The sequence below is a fragment of the Herpailurus yagouaroundi genome, unplaced genomic scaffold (assembly GCF_014898765.1).
Source record: "Herpailurus yagouaroundi ecotype Mexico unplaced genomic scaffold, PumYag 28, whole genome shotgun sequence".
In the NCBI taxonomy this organism is placed as follows: domain Eukaryota; kingdom Metazoa; phylum Chordata; class Mammalia; order Carnivora; family Felidae; genus Herpailurus; species Herpailurus yagouaroundi.
The window spans coordinates 132,877,584-132,900,668 of NW_024412376.1; the positions used below are offsets into that span (position 1 = coordinate 132,877,584).

The window sequence follows — 23,085 nt, forward strand, 5'->3', positions numbered from 1 at the left end:
TTGATATTTTTACAGTATTATCACTTTAACATCTTCGCCACTGCTCTGTAGAGAAATGAATTATATCAATTAATCTACTCTATGTTTGGACATAGGACACTCCTGCAAACTTTTGAGGAAGAACATGGGAATGATTGTTATAAATGAAGGCTCTCTTGATGTAAGTAAAATTATATTTTAAAAAAAAATTCCTTTAGTAACTTAACCATCTTGTTATATTTTATTTTATATTCAAATAGCTGTAAAAATATTTGATCTTCCTTAGGTTAAAAGAGATTTATTACTCTTGCTCTGCTGTAACATAATGCATATTGTTTTGAACCACATTGTTGTAAATAGATCCCAGCTTTATGTCCGTGACCGCTAAAAGAAGTTGCTAAATGATTTGCTTGATGGCGTGAGATAAAACTTTTTCTGCTTTGCAGAAGCATTATGTCAGGAGGTTACTGAGTGACTGCAATTTGTTCATGTCTACCTGGGAATTTTGTATGTTAACATTTAATATCTTCTTTAGCTTCCAGTGTTAATGTGTATTTTGCTTCTCTTAAAAAAAATTATCTGTGAAACCTATTGGACAGCATGAAATAAGCATTCCTAAAAGGAAAGCCACGTTGTTTTTTTTAATGTCCTAACTTCTGGGCTGAAATATAAATTCCTTTTTTCATGGCTGTGATCACACAAAGTTATATTTGGGAAAGAGGGTAAGATTTGTGAGGTGTACCGTGTAAAATAGAAGTTAACCCCCCCCCAAAATTTTTTTTAAATATGCAGGTCAAATGACCTGTTAAGAATTTTAAAGTAAAAAGGTGACTGTTTGTAACTTAAGGTGGAAGACAGAACAGGGGAGGTGACTATACAACTGCTTGAAATAGACATTGTGACGCAAAGGGCAGAGAAAACCTGATAATTAAGGACGTGGGTGAAGCCGAGAGGCCAGGTATGTAGAAAGGATGGTGAAGAGGCAGACATTTAGAAGTCAGGTGGCAAACAGAAATTACAGGTCAGAAGTATTTGACTTCCGATTTTTAAATTGGAATGACGATCTCTTCATTATTTGTCCTCAAGACAATCCTTGGGATCCTTTTCCCTTTCTTGTGAAACCTTTGAGAAACTTGTAGCCTAAAGAATAATACTTGATTTCGAAACCATGAAAGTTGGTCACATCTTTATTAATAAGCATATTGTGTGAACCACGCTTTAATCCTAAAAACACCTAAAATCCTAAAAACAACCAAAAAAAAAAAAACAAAAACAAAAAACAAAAAACACCTAGCCTGTGGTTGGAAGAATGTCCTTTTTATTTATTCATTCAGCAGGCCTCTGCTAGGCTCCGAGGACACACCGCTGGGTAAGCACTCAGCGGACTCTGCCACTTAGGGCTCACAGTTGTCTCTGTTCCCCACCCATCATATTATTAATTTTGGGTTTATTCAAGTTACAGTGTTATGAAAAACCAGAACTAAGATAGCCATACCCTTCAAAAGCTTACAGATAATAAGGGAAGTAAAATGCATATAAGTAACAGTACCAAACAGATGCATAGATAAGGTGGATATATTGCTATGACACAATTGTGAGGCTTGGAAGTGTTTATAAAGTAAGCAACCGTGAGTTAGATGGAGATGAGTGGTTGAGTAATGGAGGAATCCTTGAAGCAGAAAGTTAATACATGTAAGCTCAAGGTATATTTGGGGGCATAAAAGAGGAACACTGAACTTAAAAGGCTGTAATTGTCCAAAGTATTTTGTTTGAATAAATGCAGATACATAGGGTAAAATCCAGGTTACAGAAAGGGACAGGTACAAGCGTTAAAAACTTGAGTCTCCCATTCTTACACCCACGCTACCCAGTTTACCTCCCTAGGAACAACCGCTGTTCCAGTTTCCAAGTGTTCATCCAAAGATACTCTGCCATGTCTGAGGGATATTTGTGTATATCTATGTGCACGTGCTTTGTTATTGAACACAAATTACAGCACACTATCCATGCTACTTTATACCTTGCTTTTGTCTCTTAATATTATCTTAGCAGTTGTTCTCCAATAACGTGTGTGAAGCTACCTAATTCTTTTTAAATGGTGACACAGTATTCATAAGGAAACGGCAAAGAAATGACAGTGGGGGGTGACTGTCATTAAAACTGGAAAGATAGTCTCAGGTCAACTGTGGAAAGCTGGGCCAGGTTTGAGAATTTGCCTCCACAGGTAAGGGAAGCAACTTCATCAGCCCTTTAAGAGAGGTGTGATGTGTCAAAGCAACCGACCATAGACAAGTGTGGAAGGCTGGAGAGTCGTGGGGTGCAGGCAGCAGGCCAGGATAAGAGTTAGGTAAGAGGGGATGGGGTGCCATTGCCATCCATGTTATGGGAGAGAAATTCAGGGAGACTTCTCCCATGTGGTCCCTGGAGAAAGAGGAAGCCATCAAGAGTGGCTCCAGAACTGGGCCATGGTTGTTCACAACACTACAAGAGCCTCCATGGAAGCATTTTCCTAGTCCCTGTAGACGTGTAGGCCTTTGTCAGCAACATGGGTTACAGGTAGTAGATGGTTTTTCTGACACTTGAAAGAAATCAGAGGTGATACCTCTGACGTCAAAGCAAAAGCATGTCAAGCCATGCTTGACCTGTCACATGATCCTTTTTGTCTGGATGTAAGCTTTCATCTTACGTAGCTTACGACAGCAACGCTTCTTGTTTTCATCTCTTTCATAATTTTTCTCCAACTGGGATGAGCATGTTCTTTTTGTGTTGCGGGTATCGAGTGATAGAACTAGTAATCTCAAGAATAAAAAAGTAAAGGGAGATACCGAAGATAGTCAGCGTGCTGCACCATGTATTGTTAAGCCAATGGCATTTACTTGCATTTTGGAATTTTCAGAGTGGCAACCCTAAGACATAACTGCCTCAAGGGGTACCTGCACTCCCTGTTTCTACTGGACCAAACATAGCTAGGACTCTCAAGGGAATACTCAATTTCAGGAAAGCAGGTCCGTGTCTATGTATTTTGGTTTGCCAGCCTCTCTCAATGCCCAGCAGACTGCCTACCCCATAAGTGCTCCATAAACACTTGAGAATTAAGTCACAGAGTAATTTTCAATTAAGGGTTTCCCTTTAAAAAATATATATTGTACATCAGTTTTAAATTTGGCAGTAATCGATCTTACCTGGTATTTTTAAAGTAAAGTAGTTAGAAAGGTTCTTAGCAATTCAGGTGACAGTGTGGTGTGGAAGATCATAGGCAAACCCTGGCTGACGGATTAGCACTCACTTATCCAGCTCTGGACCGCCATGCATTCTCTCCCTGCTGGCAGGGGCAGGCTGTTCTCCCAGGGAGTTAAGTGGTGACTTTACAAATCTGGCCGTTGGGGTCAGACCCTCTCTGGTGCACTCATTTGCTTCTCAGCAGGAAAGGACACATCACTTTGCATAGCTCCTTCAGGTCTTGTGTCATAAAATCCACAGCTGACATTTCAAGGAAATCATGAGATGTGCTAGAACACCTGCAGATAAATCATTATTTATTTTCCATTGTCACAGAAAAGAAAAGCATCCTGTGTGTTCACATTGTACTGATGAGGATACACTATGGGATTCCCATTCCATCAGCACAAACAAATAATTAACATTTAAGCAATAAACTTAGTAGGAACGTAATGTCTCAGGAAATAATACAACAATAAATAGATTGTGGGTATATGTTTCATCGAGTGGCAATTTTAACAAACGCACTTAAATTATTCCATTAAATGTTACAGTTCTGCCCTATTCTGAATGTGGGACCCTGGGCAAATCGAAATTAGGTAACTGCTCTGAGCCAATTTTGCTGCCTGCAAAGCAAGGATAATGTTACCGTTGGCACAGGACTGCCATGATTAGTACAGGGCATGGCACGTACGAGAAAGAGATATTATAAAATTTTGTAGAAAAATATTATTTCAGTAGCCTGCAAGTTGTTTTGCATAATGACCATTTTTATTATGAAAGATACATTATTCCCCCATCTTTTCATTTTTCTCCTAAGCAAGATATAAATGTGGATCTTCTTTTGCAGAAGTGATACCTAGTGCTATGAACTGTGCAAATTTTATACCAAGATACTCCTAATACTGTTAACATTTTAAAGTTGAATCTTCTTTTTCAACTTGTATAAGTAAACTATTATATTTGAGGTTCTTGAGTTTCCAAATAGAAAAGACTTTTTCCTGGCAATCACAGTAAAGGAATTTTTTTGTCTTCCCATAATCTAGCGCATGTCCAAAAAAAAAAAAAAAGTTATTTGGATTTCTAATTTTCTCATTTTGAGTTTCAGTACAGTTATCTGTGTTGAAAAATTAATGGCCGTTCAGCATTTTTAAAACCTTTAAGTAAATATATAAAACCAAACCACAGTTGAAAATACAGAATGAAAGTCTTGCTCCACAGATCTGATAGGGAAATCTGACGGGCTTTTCTGTATCTGCCCATTCCTGGCTTCCTTCATGGCAAGAGCGGTCTCCCCTGACAGCAGCTGCCCGGAGCACAGCCGGGTGCTTGCACCCAGTTACCTACCAAGCTACCATTTAACATTGACAGTGTCAGCAAAAGAGTTTGTTAGGAACTTTGATCATGTTTTTCTCTTAGTTTAGAAAGTAAGAATTTCATGGGTCCACGCCATTAAGAATCCTCTGAAGTTGGGGGCTCCTGGGTGGCTCAGTCGGTTGGGCAACTGACTTCAGCTCAGGTCATGATCTCACAGCTCGTGAGTTCAAGCCCTGGGTCAGGCTCTGTGCTGACAGCTCGGAGCCTGGATCCTACTTCGGATTCTTTGTCCCTCTCTCTGTCCCTCACCTGCTCACACACTGTCTCTCTCTGTCTCAAAAATAAACTTAAAAAAAATTTTTTTTCTAAAGAATCCTCTAAAGTTGATCAAAATCTATTAGATATTTGTAATAAATTGATCATTTGGGTAATATACTTATATAATTTTTTACTGTGCTACTTTGAATCACTTTATTAGAAGCTCTGACTGTGTTCGTGGTATGAGACATTTCTTTAAGGGTCTGCAAAGGCAGGAATTTCAAATTCCTGGCGTGAAGGGTATATTGTACTTCTTCTGTAATTCCTTAGCAATGCCCAGGAAATATGGACCATTATCATAACCATTATTATTATTATTTCTTTTAGCATGATTATTCCCAGGGCTGGGGGGGGGGGCGGACATCCCACTTCTCAGAAACCCCTTCCACTTAATGACCTAGCTTGAAGGGATTCTTCTAGCATCGCTTTTATATCTTTAATTTGTCATGATTTGTTCAAAGTCTGTCTGCTAAAACTGGAAATGTCTAAAAATGTGAGCTAAGAACTAGGGAATCTCAATTTGTCTTTAGCTCCCAGTATCTAATTAAGGCCTTTCAAAATGTACAAAAAGCTCTCTACATCCAGATTCCACTGTTCTCATCTGTCAAGTCTAGGGTGAATGGGAGGGACCATAATTTCTTAAGCCATTAACTCTATAGGTGCCAGAACAATCTTTCTGAGCCTCACATAATATACCCTTAACCTTGATCTCTCCTTCTTATAGCATTTCTTTTACGTGGACAGTTGTTGGATGTGTCCTGGGAGGTAGGGCTGGATCTTAAATCCATTTTCCTTTCTACTGTCTGGCTTCCCTAGGAAACAAAAAAGAGCAGAGGAGAAAAGTATTTACTATATATTTATTGAATTAACAGGAATGATGGTTAAATATGTATGTAGAGAGCTTGGAGAAATAATTTCCTACACTTATAGTCAAAAGGCTTCCAGTGTTTTCCAGTTGAACTCCCGAGAATCCCTGCCTACCTGTCCTGGAGATCACCCGGGCAGTTTTTCTAGGTAGTCTGTGCTGCTGTAGACATTCACATTCAGCCTGATGAGGAGTCAGCACCAAGTATATGGGAAGTAGTGAATGGATCCCAAAGGAAAATGCAGCTTTCTGACTTTTTGTGAAAAGAGAACCCTGCTTACCCCTGCGGGATAGTTCTAGTCCTAAGAAAAACGCTAGCTTAGGTTTATGAAGCTTATTTTTTGTACTAGGTACTGGAATAAGGACTTTATAGGAACAATCACACTTAAACTTGACAACGTTAGTAGGCAGATACCATTATGCCCATTCTAAAAGTGCACCTTGACCTCCAGTGCTAATCAGCATTTGAGGATGTATCAAAGTACTTGGATTCCGGAGTCTAAGCAAATAGATTTTTCTAGGCTTCAGCTGCCAGCTACTCTTATAAAACAAAAATAGTAATAATATCCATCTATGGGGTACATTGTGCGAATTAAATAAAACAGTACCTTTTAAATACTTGTAAACAGCAACCAAGATTTGGTAAGCATTTAAAAATATGGACCGTTATCATAACCATAATAATTATTATTTCTTTTAGCATGATTATTCCCAGGGCGTGGAGGGGGAGGGGCATCTTCTTGCCAGCTGCTGTAAGAGGTGATTTGATTTGATTTGATTTGGTTTGATTTTAAAATATTTATTTTTGAGAGAAAGAGCAGGGGAGAGTTGGAGAGGGAGAGAGAATTCCAAGCAGGCTTTGTGTTGTCACTCTGAGCCCCACTCAGGGCTTGATCTCAGCAACCATGAGACATGACCTGAGCCAAAATCAAGAGTCAAACATTTAACCAACTGAACCACCCAGGTGCCCCCCTACCCAGCCCCTTAAGAGGTGATTTTAAACAGCCGTCCTTCTCACTACTTAAACGTCTCTCCTTAATTTGAACATACGACTCCCAGGTTTGATTATGGATACCAGTGTTTTTCCTCACTGATATATTATTGTACAGAAAATGAATTGTTAACCACATTTGGTATTAACAAGCCTAAGAATATATATTTTTCAACACCTTGGTAAAATAAAGCCCTTTCTGGGATTGCCTTTTTTTTTTTTTTTCCTCCCTAGCTGAATTTGATTTTCTAACACCGTGTAAGCCTCAAGTATAACTTACAGGACATTCATGACATAAATGGTGAGGTTGTCATCTGTATCCTTTTAAGCTCGACTTCTATGTATTACGCAGACAAACCTCACTGTTTGGGGAACCAGCCACTGTTGAATGGCCTCTGAAAGCAATCCAGAATAAGCAAGTTACTGACTTGACTCCAGAAAAGGAGGGGGGACAAAAGAGAATTGGGGCTACTTCAGGTTTTGTCTTGATGTGTCCCATGAGTCCAATACAATACATTTTGTATTGCTTCGAAAACCAGTTTAGGCAGCTCTTATTTTATTTTATTTTTTTATTTATATATGAAATTTATTGTCAAATTGGTTTCCATACAACACTCAGTGCTCATCCCAAAAGGTGCCCTCCTCAATACCCATCACCCACCCTCTCCTCCCTCCCACCCCCCATCAACCCTTAGTTTGTTCTCAGTTCTCAACAGTCTCTTATGCTTTGGCTCTCTCCCACTCAGCTTTTAAACCACACTGAGTTTTCCTCCACTGCCAGCATGGTGGCGTTAGTATTGGGAATTTTCTTTCACCATTAGCAAAAAGCTGTTTCAGCTTTTGGCCCTGAAAATTTTAAGATCTTAGTTTAACTTTCAAGGTGTTAATACATCCCTATCAGAAGCACAGTTACGTTTTTACAGCGTCCCATTGCAGGATGATTGTTGAAATAGTGTCTGACACACCGCTTCCTCCAAATAGCTCTCAGCGAAGAAAGCCAACTTTGTTACTTTTGAAAGAAATGAGTTAGTAAAAAATGTAAACATTACAAAAAATGAAAAGAGCATATGAACAAATAATCTGTTCTCTTTTCCTCTGATTGAAGATGCTGCCTGCCACAAGCCAAAGTGTGTCGTTGAAAAAGTTCCACCAAACACATTGTTTGGTCTCATAAAAGTTAAATGTGTCCCCTTTCCTTAAACAGAGCTCCGTAATCTTGGCTGCTGTGCAGAATCCTCAGTGAAATCGTTCACAAATTCATAGTATTTCTGTCTTGAGAAATTCTTCCTACCCGCAAGCCTGAATATGCTTTATCTCTCTCCCTTTCTCTTTCTCTCTCTCTTTTCTTTTGGCTGAACATCTGAACTCCTCCAAGAGTTCCCTGAGTCCTAGAATTACAGATAAATGCTTTCTAACCCTTGTGTCCCTGCCACTCTCCCCACAGCTTGTTGTCATTTGTGAGGGTAGCAGGCCATGCCTTGTGACTTTTTTTGCATCTCCACCCATTTCTTTTGATGAGTCAGTACAACCATGCAATTGACAGGTTAGAGGAAACCTACTATGTGCCAGGTGTATCTGCCTACATTAGCTCTGCTGCTCTGTGCTGGCGGAATTCGTCTCACATACAGAGACTTTGAGTTCACACAGCTAGCAAGTGCAGAATCCAGCACTTCGACCTAGACCGCTCTAAGTCCAAAACCATTTTTTTCTTTTTCTTTTTTTAAATTTTTAATGTTTTTATTCATTTTTGAGAGAGAGAGAGCATGAGCGAGGGAGGGGCAGAGAGAGACAGAGACACAGAATCTGAAGCAGGCTCCAGACTTTGAGCTGTCAGCACAGAACCTGACACAGGGCTCGAACTCGTGAACCATGAGATCAAGACCTGAGCCTAAGTGGGCTGCTTAACCGAGCCACCTTGGCACCCCTTTTCCTTTTGTTTTTAAATAACCATACCTTCTCCAGTGGCAGTGGAGACTCAGTCACAGGAGGAAGCATTCTGGGAGGCATCCCCCACGTTTTCTGCCTTGTCCCTCTACTTTGTTCCTACCTCCTTTCCCACTCACCACTAGGACTACAAAGCAGCTGAAAGACAGATGCTCTTCTGGAAAACTGTGGCATTTGGGCATCTTGTATTTATGGAACTCGGGAAAGACTACATTTCATTGTACTCACGCAATGACTGTATGGAAGACTTTATTGAATGTACCTATGAAATAATGGAAATGGTATGGATTTGGGGTTTGCACTGAGAATATACAGCAGATAATGATTCTTCTGCATTCCTACATTAATTAATTCAAATCATTAGGAAAATGGACCCAACATTAGCTTTCTTTGTGGTTCTTTCTTTGTGGGGTAACAATTTCTCACAGGCTTCCTGGTTGTTAACTTTCTCCAAACCATTGATTTGGTAATTTGCATATTTCCCAAAAAAAAAAAAAAGGCAGCTGTATGTTCTGAGCATCCTCTTCCTGGCTGAATCGAAGGCAGTATGAGAGACTGGATGTCTGCCGACCGAGTTCCTCTAGAATTCTTCCTTCTGTGTTTAAGTCACTGCCGCCACCAGAGAATATTTAATACCAAGCTCAAAATAAGTGTTTAGGAGGCTTTCAGTGGTGGTTTAAAATAATTACCATGAGAACTTGGGTAAAAGCCTTTATCCACAAAACTATTTAAATTATATAATTATATCCCCTACCTCACTCTTCCTTCCTTTCTCTGGATTTGTTTCTCTTTGCTGTGTGCCCATACCCCAACACTGAACCGTAGCCTCAGACCCAGATTCGACACTTCTCTGCCTCTCTCTCTCTAGCATACCCCAAGTGAGACTAGATGCCTCATAAGGAGTTATTTGCCTGATGGAATCGATCATAATCCCACATCCCAAACCTCTGCCCAGGGGCCAAGAGCAATTTATCCAGCGCCACAATGTCCTCTTCTTACCTTCCATTTTGTGACCCCTAACCTTTCTGATGACGTGACCCTGCTGGGAGATCGGACTGTTTCCTCAGTTACAGTGTTTTATATGTATTCCCACCGTGGAAAACCCGTACCTGTGTATCAGCAAAGCATGGGAATTTTTTGTGTGTCTCTTTCCCCTCTTCATTATATTTAGCAATATGTATTGATTAAATGCATTCCCTTGGCTGCTTTCCACTAAGCGGTTTTGGAGGACCTCTTTGACCATATGTTTTTAATGATTTCACCTTCTGTCTGCCCTTATCCACTTTGGAAAAATTACTCTACATTAGTTTGGTTCTATACAAATACATTTTTTAGGGTTATGTTCTCATATAGTCTGGGAGTTTAAAAACACCAAAGCTTTTTAGTCAAAAACTATGTCCAAGAATGCTGGTGATTCTACTGGAATAAATACTAAATGGACCAATTATATATAAATGTAGTTTCTCTCTACTCTCGGGCATACATTCTTTACAACTTACTGCTGCCAGCAGTAGCCAGTGGAATAGTGGATATATGTGTTATACAGGCGTATATGGAAGGTCCAGTGTTCCACTGAATCAATAACACATTGTCGAAAAATAAGTAACACCCAGTGGTTTATCCATGTTGCTATTATGGGAGTCATAACTCACTCTTTAAGAACTTGCTAACATTGTCCATACTTGATATGGTCATACTGTATTATTAAGAATGTTCTTGGAATGTTCTGTTAATTTGTAATTTGAGGGTGTGAACATTTGGAAAGTGTAAAAGTAGGGAAAGAATGAAATGTTATTTGACCATAAATTTGTAAATACCTCATGGCCTAAATGATGATGAGGTGAGGCCACAAACCACAAAAACAGCTAATAAAGTATGTATTAGTTTAAGATTCTTATATATATATTCTCTTATTTGACATTTTAAATTAACTTCTAATAGGTTTTAAAAGGTAGACCTTTAGCAAGTTAAAGTAAGGTTTTTTTCACCCCCCCCCAGGAAATATTTATTTTTCTGCTATTAAAAAACAAAACATATCTATAAAGTTATGGTGTTATATCTTAAGAACATGCCAGCAAAGCAAGGCCTCTGTGGGGTTTTTTCTTCCTTTTACAAAAAATATATATATTTATTGGGGGGGGAGGTGGGATGAGAGGGGGAGGGGTAAGAGTGAGAATCCAAAGCAGGTTCCACACTATCAGTGCAGAGCCCAATGGAGGGCTCAGTCTCATGAACCATGAGATCATGATGGGAGCGAAAATCAAGAGTTAGACGCTTAACCAACTGAGCCACCCAGGCGCCCCAGCCTGTGTGTTTTCTTTATCATTAGCTATTTTAAACCTAGTATTTATGAAGCACATTTGCATGTTTAATGCTATTGCATGTAACTTTACATATATATAATTTTGCATTCTTTATGGGAGCTTAAAGTCTAACATATATATTGATGTGGACATCTATACACACACACACACACACACACACACACACACACACAGAAAAACGCCAAGTCAGTTTATAACTTTCAAGTTATTTTCCACTCAAGAGTTCTATCAGATTGGGACAAACTAATTTGTTAAAGAAAAACAATCTAGTTTAGTTATATAAATAGTCATCTTCCGGGGCACCTGGGTGGCTCAGTCGGTTAAGCGGCCGACTTCAGCTCAGGTCATGATCTCGCGGTCTGTGAGTTCGAACCCCGCGTCAGGCTCTGTGCTGACAGCTCAGAGCCTGGAGCCTGTTTCAGATTCTGTGTCTCCCTCTCTCTCTGACCCTCCCCCGTTCATGCTCTGTCTGTCTCTGTCTCAAAAATAAATAAATGTTTAAAAATAAATAAATAAATAAATAAATAGTCATCGTCCTACCATATAGCAAGAGCTATATGCTGTATGTGAAGAAGTGATGCTAACTTTTCTAGAGTTGAGGGCAAGACAGATTTCCAGATACTTTTCATGTGGCAGAAGTGGCTGGTAGAGTTGAATGTTAAGGGGATTGAAATAAATTGCCAGTGAAAAATTTCAAAAGGAAACTTACAATTCTCCTCATGATACTAATTGTGTTGTACTAATATTGTACAGTATTTGACACTTTGAGAATCCTTCTTTATCAGATGTTGGTACCTCCATTAAACCTAATGTCAGAGGAAGGGAAAGAACTAGTCTTTTTGGATGTCAGCTATGAGCCAAGCACTGGGTTGGGTGCTTGACTCACAATTAAAGGAGCTATTTTGTCCCTACCATAACCCTACAAAACAGATATTAACCCAATCTCATGAATGAGAAAAGTTTGATTCCAAGAAGTAAAGTAACCTACGAATAAAGATATCCATAAAGGGCAGAACAGTGACATTCTGATACCATATTATTGCCCTCTAGCTTCTGGAATGTTAGTTCTTTACAACGTGGCTTCGTGATCTTACTTCAGATGTGATCAGTGCCCAGAAGTATCTTGTGAACCTTCATGGCCACCCTTGACTTTCTGACAAAAAGAGTCCGCTTTTTTATAGCTGTGCATTTGCACATTGTATACTGATGCCTGCTTTCTCTGCATCAGTTGGTGACTTTGCACATCAGCTGACAAGTTTACAGTGGCCCAGCTTCCAGCAAATTATCTTGTTTTAGCAGAGTCACCATCCTTGTTCAGCAAGATCCCTGCAGGTGTTTTCCTGTAGCGTTGGGTTGCATTTTGCCCTTTTTATGGGAAGCAAGTGAAAACAGAAACCTGTGGTGTTTCCACTAAACCAAGAAGTACAAGCTTCATAAACTTCAGTCCATCTGACAAGGGTGAGAGTTGTGTGTCTCCCAAGCGTGATTCATCATTAGCCCCAATCGTATGCTTATTTCACTTAACCGGTGATGAACTCATGAAGGAAAAGAATAAATCCAAGAACAATGAAATACATTGTTAAATACTGTGTCTGAAAGTCAACGTGTAATTCAGAATGTTGATATATCATTTTTTCCTTTCTGGGAATAGAATTCTCCTTAAAACATAAGTTTATCATTTGACCTGCACATACTTTAACAGATTCCCAGGAAGAAATATAAATGCCAAGTGTCTGTAGTCACCCAAACACCAACATATACTTTGTGATAAATAAATATACCTCTTTCCTTTAGCTTTTGCCATTCTGGCTTGGCCTTGCTGATGATACCCTCTGGGATGTAGATGAGTGATGAAACATCACTTATTGTCCCTGTAAGTAACCGTGGCCCTGGAGCACGGTGTGGAAGTCACCACCATGAGGTCTGGCATATTGGAATATTTATCTGTAATCTTTACCTCATCTCTGCTAGTGAGATTTGGCCAACTAGTCTTCTAGTCAAAGGCTAAAGGCTTTTATTTTCCTTTCCTTAGGGGTATTTCCACATTCTCTATGAGGGTGTCCCTTGGATATGTTCCTAAGTAAGACTGTCTATGTATAAACCTCTGAAAAGAATCAGGAAAAAAAAACCAAAGACTAGAAAAATGGCTGAAAAGAGCCATTTTATGCAGTTGCTTTCTACAACATTACATTTTAGGCCATCAAAAACATAGTTCTTAGGTGGCCTAGCATGTTCTTTGCACATCTGGCCTCTGGGTTCTTTAGACTGTTCCAAGCAGAGTTTTTGCCAAAATGGAAGTGACATCTTGCACGCTATGATACTTTCCAAACAAATCAGGGCTTTCAATTTGTTTCACTGTAAAATTGTGTCAGATTTCATTGTCTAGGCTCCCCTATGTGGTTTTTATCAAGGAGTTCCTTGGTAAAGGTCATGTAGAAGCACTGAAAAAGATTGCCATAAAGCTACAAGTCTCTGATTTCTTAAAGTTTGTTGTTTTATTTTGTTTTGTTTTGTTTTGTTTTGTTTTGTTTTATTGCAGGGTTTTATGTGAACATGTTACCTATTTTTCCAGGCTATCCCCTAAAGATTGAAACAGAACTCCGTGAAAGCCTTCTGGTCAGAGTTATCTTTATGAGGAATTCTACTGGCCTAATTATCTGCCAAACATTTTTCTTTCTTTTTCTTTTCTAAGCATATTTCTTAGAAAGCAAATAAATATTGTTTACTTGGCCCACTGTTGCATAACCTTGCTTGATCATGAAATAGCTAGTCTAGGTGTTTATTCTTTTTATTAGACAATTTATATTCTATGAGACAGAAAGAGATGTTAGATCATCACTACCACCTTGTTCTCCATTTCCTCTATAAGAAGATAAGCACTTTGGGGCACCTGGGTGGCTCAGTCAGTTGAGCTTCTGACTTTGGCTCAGGTCATGCTCTCACGGTTTATAAGTTCAAGCCCCATGTTGGGCTCTGTGCTGACCGCTGAGAGCCTGGAGCCTGCTTCAGATTCTGCATCTCCCCCTCTCTCTCTGCCCCTCCCCTGCTCACACCTCTGTCTCTTTCTGTCTCTCAGTAATAAATAAAAAGTTAAAAAAAAATTACAAAAAAGTAAAATCTTAAAAAAAATATCCAAGACATTCTTGGAGTTTTATAAAACACAGGAGTTGTATACTCAACAAAAGCAATCTTCAAAATAGTCACACAAAAAATATTGTAACTTCCCACAAGGTATTCTGCAATCATTAATAATTTGGTTATTCTTTCATTACAAAGCCTTTATTTCTTTGTCAGAGGCCTCAGTCCCAAAAGGAAGAAGAGATAAATGACTATACATCGTGCTGTGTTGTAGAAGTATAAACAAGTATGTGGACAGTCCAAAAGATAGTAGCACCCCTGTCACCTGGAGGATTCAGGAGCAGTAGAGCCATGGTCATTTATTTGTTCACTGTTTTTAGTTTGCAGTCCTAAAGGGAGAAAAACAGTGACAATGGAGAGAAGGAAGGTGCAAGAGAAAAGTGGAGGGACCAGAGGCAAGAAAAATTCATTTCTTCCCCTGCCTCAAAAATTAGGGAGAAAAAAGAAAAGGGAAGTTTTGAGGTTGAGGAAGGAAAGTTGAGGGAATTCTTCCTGGTATAAACGTTCTCAGTAAAGCAGGTAGATGTTGGCTGACGTGACGAGGGCCGAATTTGGAATCTTGGGAGAAGAAAGGGTCTGGAGTAGCCTGTGGGAAAATGGAATCCAGTGGGCATGGATGGAAGCATGGATCAGTGGTAATGAGCACCCATGCAAGAGGAGAGAGCTGGAATAGAGCCTGTCCTCGTAGTGAGGTGGTTTTTCCCTTCCATGTTGTCAAGACTAAGAACCGAGGAGAGTGTTGGTTGTGGCCTAAACTGTGAATTGGCGAGGCAGGAAAGCATGGCAGGAGGTCTAGGGGCTAAGAGCTTCTAAAGAGCTCTTGGCTGTGGGCAGGGCTTAGGGGAGGGGGAGCTGAGCTGAAGGATTGACTGGAGTGTCCATATGGGTAAGGGACACTTACCCATGTGGGTAAGGGAAAGCACACAAATCCTACTTTCCCTCCCTCACCTGTATGGCTGCCGAGTAAGGTACCTGGACCCTTGCCTTGCCCCTCGCCTATCTGTGTCCCCAAATTGCCTTTACTTCACACCAGCCATGGTTATGGCAACACACACTCCTGTTCTTTCAGCCCACAAATAAGACTGTGTAGAATAAGGAGATATTACAGAGCTTTCATTTTGTTCTACTCTGTGGTCCTTTATCCTTTTTCTGATTTAGCTTCTCATTTATATATTTTCACTTTCACATGTCACTAAGTTTAAATGTTTAAACATTTCCCCCTCCAGTAGCCAAAAAGAAAACAAAGCAACAGCTAATATACTAATAAATTTATTTCTAGCTACAGGAGATAAGCTTCAGTGCAATGTGGCCATAAAGTATGGCTCCCAGGCTTAGGGGAGAAGCAATAAACTTTCATAAATAAAATAATTTTAAAATACTCCTGGCAGTATAAATAAGAGTAAAATATAACATGTAACAGCCAACAACAGAGCTCCTTACAAAAGAAAGCTATAAACTAAAATAAGGAAATGTTTGCAGCTTTTTGTTGTCGCCCTGCACTCTAGGTGGGCCACCTGGAGAATTCACAGTGGGAAGTTTTTGACTCACCTTCTGAAATGTTGCCCCTATTACATGTCCTGACACCTTTTGATTTGCTGAAGATCTGTGATAATCACCAAGGAAACCCATTGGGTACTAATGCTACAAATAACACAGTTCTCAACACATTTCAAGGTGTCAGAGAACACTTTTCAAAAGGAGAGAGAGTACGAGGATGCACCGGACCACGTCCCATGGCTTCAGTTAATGCGGGAGCTTACAAGGCTCAGGGCTCACTTGACTTTCAGTCTTGCTCTGCCGCTGATCTTTAAGGAAATGTGGAGTTCTCCTGGGCTCTACCTCAGCTTTCATTTGGGTTTTCAGCCCGGGAGTCACATGGGCAAAAGCATAAAAAATACAATGGCATTTTAGTGATCAGTGCCTTGGTTTGAAAGACTGTTGAAGTGATGGATTGTTCTCTAAAAAATTAAGGAGCAAGCAAGACAAGATATCCCTCTGTCCCTCTCTTCCTCTCTCTGTTTCTCTCTCTCTCTCTCTCTCTCTCTCTCTCTCTCTCACACACACACACACACACACACACACACACACACATGCATGCACACGCTCACTCACTCTCAAATCAGAAATGATAAAAGACAGGGAATTGAAGAGCTGCCGGTAGAATGAAATCAGAATTTATCAGTGCTTTCATTCAATACATTGGCAATTCCCAACCATTTGTAATCATGGGCAGTATGTTTGCTGCTGAGAAATGGGTTAAACGTACTCTCTCCCTTCAAGGAACTGAAGACTTTGCTGGCCTAGAGTGAGTTACACTTGGTCACATGGGCTGAGTCTGGGAGGGCTTAGTGGATAAACTTGGTTTAGAAGGTGATAGACTAACCTCTGAAGGGAAGGGCATTCCAAAGACGGCATGAAGGGGTCAAGACTGTGAAGGGAAATATGAATGAAAATTAGTTGGGCCTAGATTTCAGAGAGTCTTCAATGCCGATTTAAGAGTTTGGACTTTATCGTGTAAACAGTAGGAAGCCATAGAAAAATTTCAGAGCAAGAGATGTGGTTTGTGTTTTACATTTGTTTTATAAAGAGAAATCTCTGTTGGGAGTAAAGACGAGATGAGAGACAGATGATGAGAGCTCTAGGGAAACAACAGAGGGAATGATGTGGGCATTCCATTTATAAGTTGCTATGCCTGGTACTGTCTCAAGTTGGGGTGGGGTTTTTTTTTTAATTCTTTTTTTTTTTTTTACTATTTATTTACTTATTTATTTATTTTTGCTGGATTATATGGAGAAAGGCAAGCTAGCACAGAACTTTTTTAATTCTGAGTTTGATTTCACCCATTAGTAGCCAAGTGTTCATGGGCAAGGAAGTTAAATTCTGTCTCCTGTTTCTCATCTGCAGAATGGGGGTAGCAATGATGCCTTCTGCAAAGGGTTATAACAAGTATTTACTAAATGTATACATATGCATAGCCCTTAGAACCTTGTGTGTGCTATGTGCTAAGTATTTTATTTTTATCTTTTTTCTCAGTTCATTCATTTACTTGCTCGTTTAGTCTTTGTTAATTTGTTTTTAAGGCAATCTAGAGTAATCTATATTGTCATTAGTAAATTTTGTTTGCAGAATTTTTCTGAAATTTTCACCTTCTTTTCTCAAGTGCTCTTGGACCAAATTTTTTTAGCAGGAAATAAGGAGGATAAAGCCTGTAAATTCGAACAGCTACTTCCCCTGGATGTGAAGTATAAACAACATTTTTGTAGAGAATGCTGCTGCATGGTGGTCCTTAGTGTCACTGTAGATCATGAGGAACAGGGGAGACGTTAAGTGAAGTTCCAGTATTGGGAAATTTGGGCAGGCTTACTTTACGGCACAATGTGGTTATATTATTCTGATAAACAGATTTTGAAATCCCAGAACACAGTGTGAACTACATTCAAATATGAATGCAGAAACACCTTCAAAAATCTCCAATAAACGTTTTAATTCCCTATGTCTTTACTTCCCTGTTTGTGAGTGCAACTGAAAAAACAGTGCCACATTCTTAAATTGGAACAATAATTATGTCCCATGAATGCAATAAAAATTATAAGTACTTTTATTAAAGGTAGACTTTATTTTATATATATGTATATATGTATACATAATAATATATATGTATACATATATGTATATATGTATACATACATATATACATATATGTGTATATATATACATAATAAGTACAAATATATATATATTTATTGTATTTATTATATAAATAACTGCAGGCTAGCATTCTGAACAACTCCAGTAGTAGAGGAATTGTTCCTTATATTTCCTTGTGCAGAGACAGTGTTCTGTTTCTTCTCAGTGTCCGGACTCTTGTGAAACAGAAAGCCTGCCCCATTAGGTTATAGGAAGAGTCTATAGGATTTGGGGCGGGGGGGGGGGGGCAGGGAAGCTAAATATCTTGAAACTTTTTGCCTTTGAAGAGCTGAGAAAGCAGTTCTTGACGAGGGAGATAAATACAATCCCTCTGTATAGTTGAGGTGAACAAAGCTTTCCTTGATACTAAAGGTTTTTAATACTCTTTATTGATGGGAAGCGTTCTTTTATTTGATCCATCAAGATTACCAAGCCACATGTTCCCATCCCTAACTGAAATACGGCATCATGAAATCATGATTAAAGTTATAGAAACCAATTTGTGAAGCGGCAAGAGATGACAGATACTTCATTTCCCCTCTTGGTTACTGGGAATTAAGTTTCAGTAGCATTGAGGAATTCTGAAAAAATAACTGTAAGTTATTTAAATTATATTCTTCACCTTTTCCCTTGGATTCATGGCTAAGCAATTTTGACTAGTTCATAAATTAGGACAGTGTTGTTGTTTTGTAATAAGATAATTTAGTGAAAATATTTTTGCAGGACTGTGATTTGTGTGGTTAGAATAATGAGCAAAGATTGCAGAGGAATCAGTGATTTGTAATCCCAACCCTGGTAGGCACAGATGTGTGACTTTAATGGAGTAATTTATTTTTTCTGATAACATTTGTCCAATCTCCTTTGAGGAGCTTTTGTGAGAATAAAATGAGTGGAGTTATGGGAAAGCAATTTAAAACAGAAAAGCACTAAAAATAACTAAATGTAGTTGCTGAACATCCTGAAGGCATCTTAGTAGAACAAATGGGAGTAAAATATTGAGAGTGTTTGTTTGATTTTACAGGCAACAAGGGAAACTCTCAGTCGCCACTGCACTACCCTTGGTGATGCTCTTCGAAAAGAGAATGATTTTGCTCTTATAATTGATGGGAAAACCCTCAAGTATGCCTTAACTTTTGGAGTAAGACAGTATTTCCTGGACTTGGCTTTGTCATGCAAAGCTGTTATTTGCTGCAGGTAAGTTCTCCTTAATATTGTCAGATTTCAGTAAAGAGCACCTTGCTCCTAAGTTCTTAATTTTTGAACTTCCAGATTCTATCCAGAATTTGTAAATGTCAGGTTATTTGTTATTTCACTCACTCAAGACTGAAGGTTTACAACCTGGAATAGAATTTAGTAGCAGAGTCTTAGTGATCATTAGTAATTATTTTTCATAATTTGAATCAACAAGTTTATTGCCATCTCCTGTGTTCAAAATCAGTTATTTACCTACATTTCCATGTTTGGTAATTTCTGTAAATGTTCTCTTTTCTACACATCAATCTTAGATCCTGCTTCAAGGACTTAACTTTAGGAAATGGCAGGATGGGAGGTGCTTGGTCATTTTCCTCAAGACTGTTTCTTGACTGTACATTCCTCTTTCCTGTAATTTATGATATTGCCCATTTCCTAAATTAGAAGCTGTTTTGAGTTATCAAGGCTTGAATCCATAGAACTACATTTTTGTAAACTGTTCACTCCAGTCCTTCCCAAACTTCTTGTCAAAAAATCTTCCCCATATCTTTGTCTTCATTGTTCCCCTATATCCTAAAATTTAAAGTGTATTGATGGGGCACCTGGTGGCTCAGTCGGCTAAGTGTCTGCCTTTGGCTCAGTTCATGATCTTGTGGCTCTTGAGTTTGAGCCCCGCATCAGGCTCTGTGCTGACAGCGCAGAACCTGCTTGGGATCCTCTCTCTCCTCTCTCCTCTCTCCTCTCACCTCTCACCTCTCACCTCTCACCTCTCACCTCTCACCTCTCTTCTCTCTCCTCCCTCCTTTCTCTGCTCCTACCCTGCTTGTGCTCTCTCTCTCTCTCTCTCAAAATAAATAAACCTTAAAAATTTTTACATAAGAAAGAAAGAAAGAAAGAAAGAAAGAAAGAAAGAAAGAAAGAAAGAAAGAGAAAAAATATATATTCATGGGACAGCTGGGTGGCTCAGTTGGTTAAGTATCCAACTGTTGATTTTGGCTCAGGTCATGATCCCAGAATCATGGGATGGAGCCCCACGTTGGGCTCCATGCTAAGCATGAAGCCTGCTTAAGATTATATTTATCTCTCCTTCTGCCCCTCTCCCCCATTCACCCTTTCCCTCTCTCTAAAATAAAAAATAATTAATTTTTTTTTTTAATAAATAAATAAGGGGCACCTGGGTGGCTCAGTCAGTTAAGCATCCGACTCTTGGTTTCGGCTCAGGTCATATTCTCATAGTTCACGAGTGCAAGCCCCAAGTCGGGCTCTGCACCAATGGCATGGAGCCTGCTTGGGAGTCTCTCTCTTCCTCTCTCTTTCTCTGATCCTCCCCCACTCGTGTTCTCTCTCTTTCTCTCTCCCTCTCTCTCAAATAAATATTTTTAAATTAATTAATTTAATGTATTCATGACTATGCCCAGTGTCTTCACCGTGGAACCCAGGGATTTTCCTCTTTGCCGTCCACTTACTGAGTCTTACCAGCTGGTCATACCAGGTCCAGGTGGCAGTGTCTCCAGTGTTTCTCCTCCTGGGAGATGAAATCTTAGCAAGGCTTCTGAAGAATTTCTCAGAATTTGTTCTTTTAACATTATCTTTAAATGTTTTCTATTTTCTTTTATTATTATTTTAAAATATATATTTACTGATAAAAGAAGGTTATGCTAGGGGCGCCTGGGTGGCTTAGTCGGTTGGGCGGCCGACTTCGGCTCAGGTCATGAACTCGCGGTCCGTGAGTTTGAGCCCCGCGTCGGGCTCTGTGCTGACAGCTCGGAGCCTGGAGCCTGTTTCAGATTCTATGTCTCCCTCTCTCTGACCCTCCCCCGTTCATGCTCTGTCTCTCTCTGTCTCAAAAATAAATAAACGTTTAAAAAAAATAAAAAAAATAAAAAAAAGGTTATGCTTTTTAAACCTTTTTTGTCTGGGCTTATTCTCTTAAATATCCTGCCTATAATCTGCCTCCACATTTATAAGCCATGCCTTGTAGATAGATATTTCCGAAATTTCAGCTGGAACCTATTTTGTGAAACATATTTAAACCTAACTTAATAAATACCTTTTATAAAGCATCATTTTCAACCTATGAAATTATACTCAGGGAATTAAAAGTGCTTATTCCAGGAATCGTATTACTTTAGTCATTTATTTTTCTTCACTGTGGTATGTATTGATAAATGTTGCTGTAAAACAGCTCTTGGATAGCATGTTGTACATACTTAATATTAGTAATATTCAGGCTTTCTGGTTAATCATGAAGAAAGAATTAGAGATTAATTTATCTTGATGGTCTCATTTGCACTTTGCTATCACCATCCTTTTTAAAAATCTGCTTTTTCCAGTGACCTTTCTTGATTCCTTGCTAATCTCTTGACCAAGTCTTAGTAGTGTTCAACTCTGACACCGTTCAATCAGGATAATTGTGTGCCAGATCTAGTTGTTAATCACTTTCACTAATGGGATCACAAGGATCAACAAAAGATTGCTCAAAAGCACATTAAGTGATATGACTGTTGGCTCCTGCTTGAAAACAAAACGGAATACAGAGCTCTTTAGATTCAGTGATCGGTTCCCTTGGTCTGGCCCTACTGTGTGCTGAGCAGATGGGCCACACCTACAAGGATGAATAAGACTTCCTGCCTGCTCTCCTTCATGTATCCTTTTTTTTCCCTTTTAAGTAGAATCACAGTTGCTTTGAAAGCTGTGGGAGGCCAGTTCTCATAATGCAGTCCCTGCAGCTGATCTCATTCTTAGAGCATTGCTTAACACAGTACCTCCCACCATTCTTCCAAAAGTTGAACCACAAAATTAAACAATAGCAGAGGGAGAGAAACACTAGAAAGTGGAGTCAAGGGAGAAAAAATATGTTGTGAGCTTGTGAAATTCTCTCCCGAGATCCTTGTTCTGGATGGCTCACAAGTCACATGGATCTCAGGGCTCCTCTGGGCCCAGGTCCCTGGGAGGGAATCACACTCTGCCATGCACGTGCAACTCAGCTCTGAAACTGAGCTTATAAAGATGTGTGTGGCCCCTTCCTCCCTCCGTCCTGTTTTATGCATGTTTGAGGACCTGAAGGTCCCTATGCAGACACTGGGTTTTATTTAGAGTTTTTAGGTCTTTTTTTTTTTTTTTTTTAAGTAAAATATCTTTCCTCAGCTTTTTCTTCTGAGTGCCTTCATACTCGCTCTTTTCCCCTAAGGACTGTGGTTCAACTTCCAGTCTGGTGTTGAGAATTCATCAGTGCCACTGCTGTAGTTATGTCTGTTCACCTTCTTGGCCGCCTAGTGCCTCCTGGCATTTTATCCAGTGGCGCAGACCGTATTCCTCTCATTCAGCTTACTAACCTTGAAGTACAATTTCCATGATACGCTTTTGTCACTTGTGAGGAATAGGTGGGCAATTCTGTAGATCTTTCTTTACCATTAAATGCAAGTGGCACTCCAGGTTCCCAGAAGATGACAATCTCCCAGCCTCAGGAAATTCTCTATTTTCTGCTATTAGAACATACACTCCAGACAGATACTGAATATTATTTCAAAATACATTACTGTTTCACAAATTTGCTTGTGTTCATTCTGTCTTTATGGGTTTCTCCCCACCCAACTATTTTCTGATATTCCTTTTTTTTTTTTTTTTTTTTTTTTTTGGTCAGTCCTCACGTGAAAATCATCCAGAGTCTGCTCTGGGCCACAGCTAGAGTGGAAGTGGAGAGGAAAGCCTTCCCGTAATGGATAATGAGGCTCTCAATATTAGTTCCATCTTCAGGATTACATCAGCCACTTTCTTCCCTGACATTATCAGCAGAGAGGGCAGAAGGCAGTTTTCGGTGTTTGCCTAATTGACACAGTTATAAAGATGAGCGTTTTTCCTGAAAAGCCTATAGTTGAATTGAAAGAAACAGTTGTTCTCAGTCAGTAGTCATTATATCTCTCACTCACTGCCATTTTCTGAAGGGACTATTCAGAGACAGAAATAATCCCCTCGTTCCAAAATTATTCAGGGCTTTGGAGTCCTGGTTTTGGTTTACAAAGGGAAGGTTTCATGTTATACTTCAAGTAATTTTTTTAAGTATGTAAAACCCAAGAAGTAAAATGAAATCTGTTTTTATCTGCCCAACATGT

At 39.4% G+C, this 23,085-nt stretch overlaps 1 protein-coding gene across 6 annotated transcripts in view; it reads left to right on the forward strand.

Annotated features, from left to right (window-relative positions):
- Positions 1-23,085, forward strand: part of ATP8A1 (ATPase phospholipid transporting 8A1) — a 230,889-nt gene that overhangs the window by 138,122 nt on the left and 69,682 nt on the right. For all 6 annotated transcript variants that reach the window (XM_040484736.1, XM_040484719.1, XM_040484746.1 and 3 more), the window contains 2 exons: positions 96-160; positions 18,804-18,976. In XM_040484736.1, the coding sequence (XP_040340670.1) occupies positions 96-160; positions 18,804-18,976 (238 nt within the window). The remainder of the gene's footprint in view (positions 1-95; positions 161-18,803; positions 18,977-23,085) is intronic.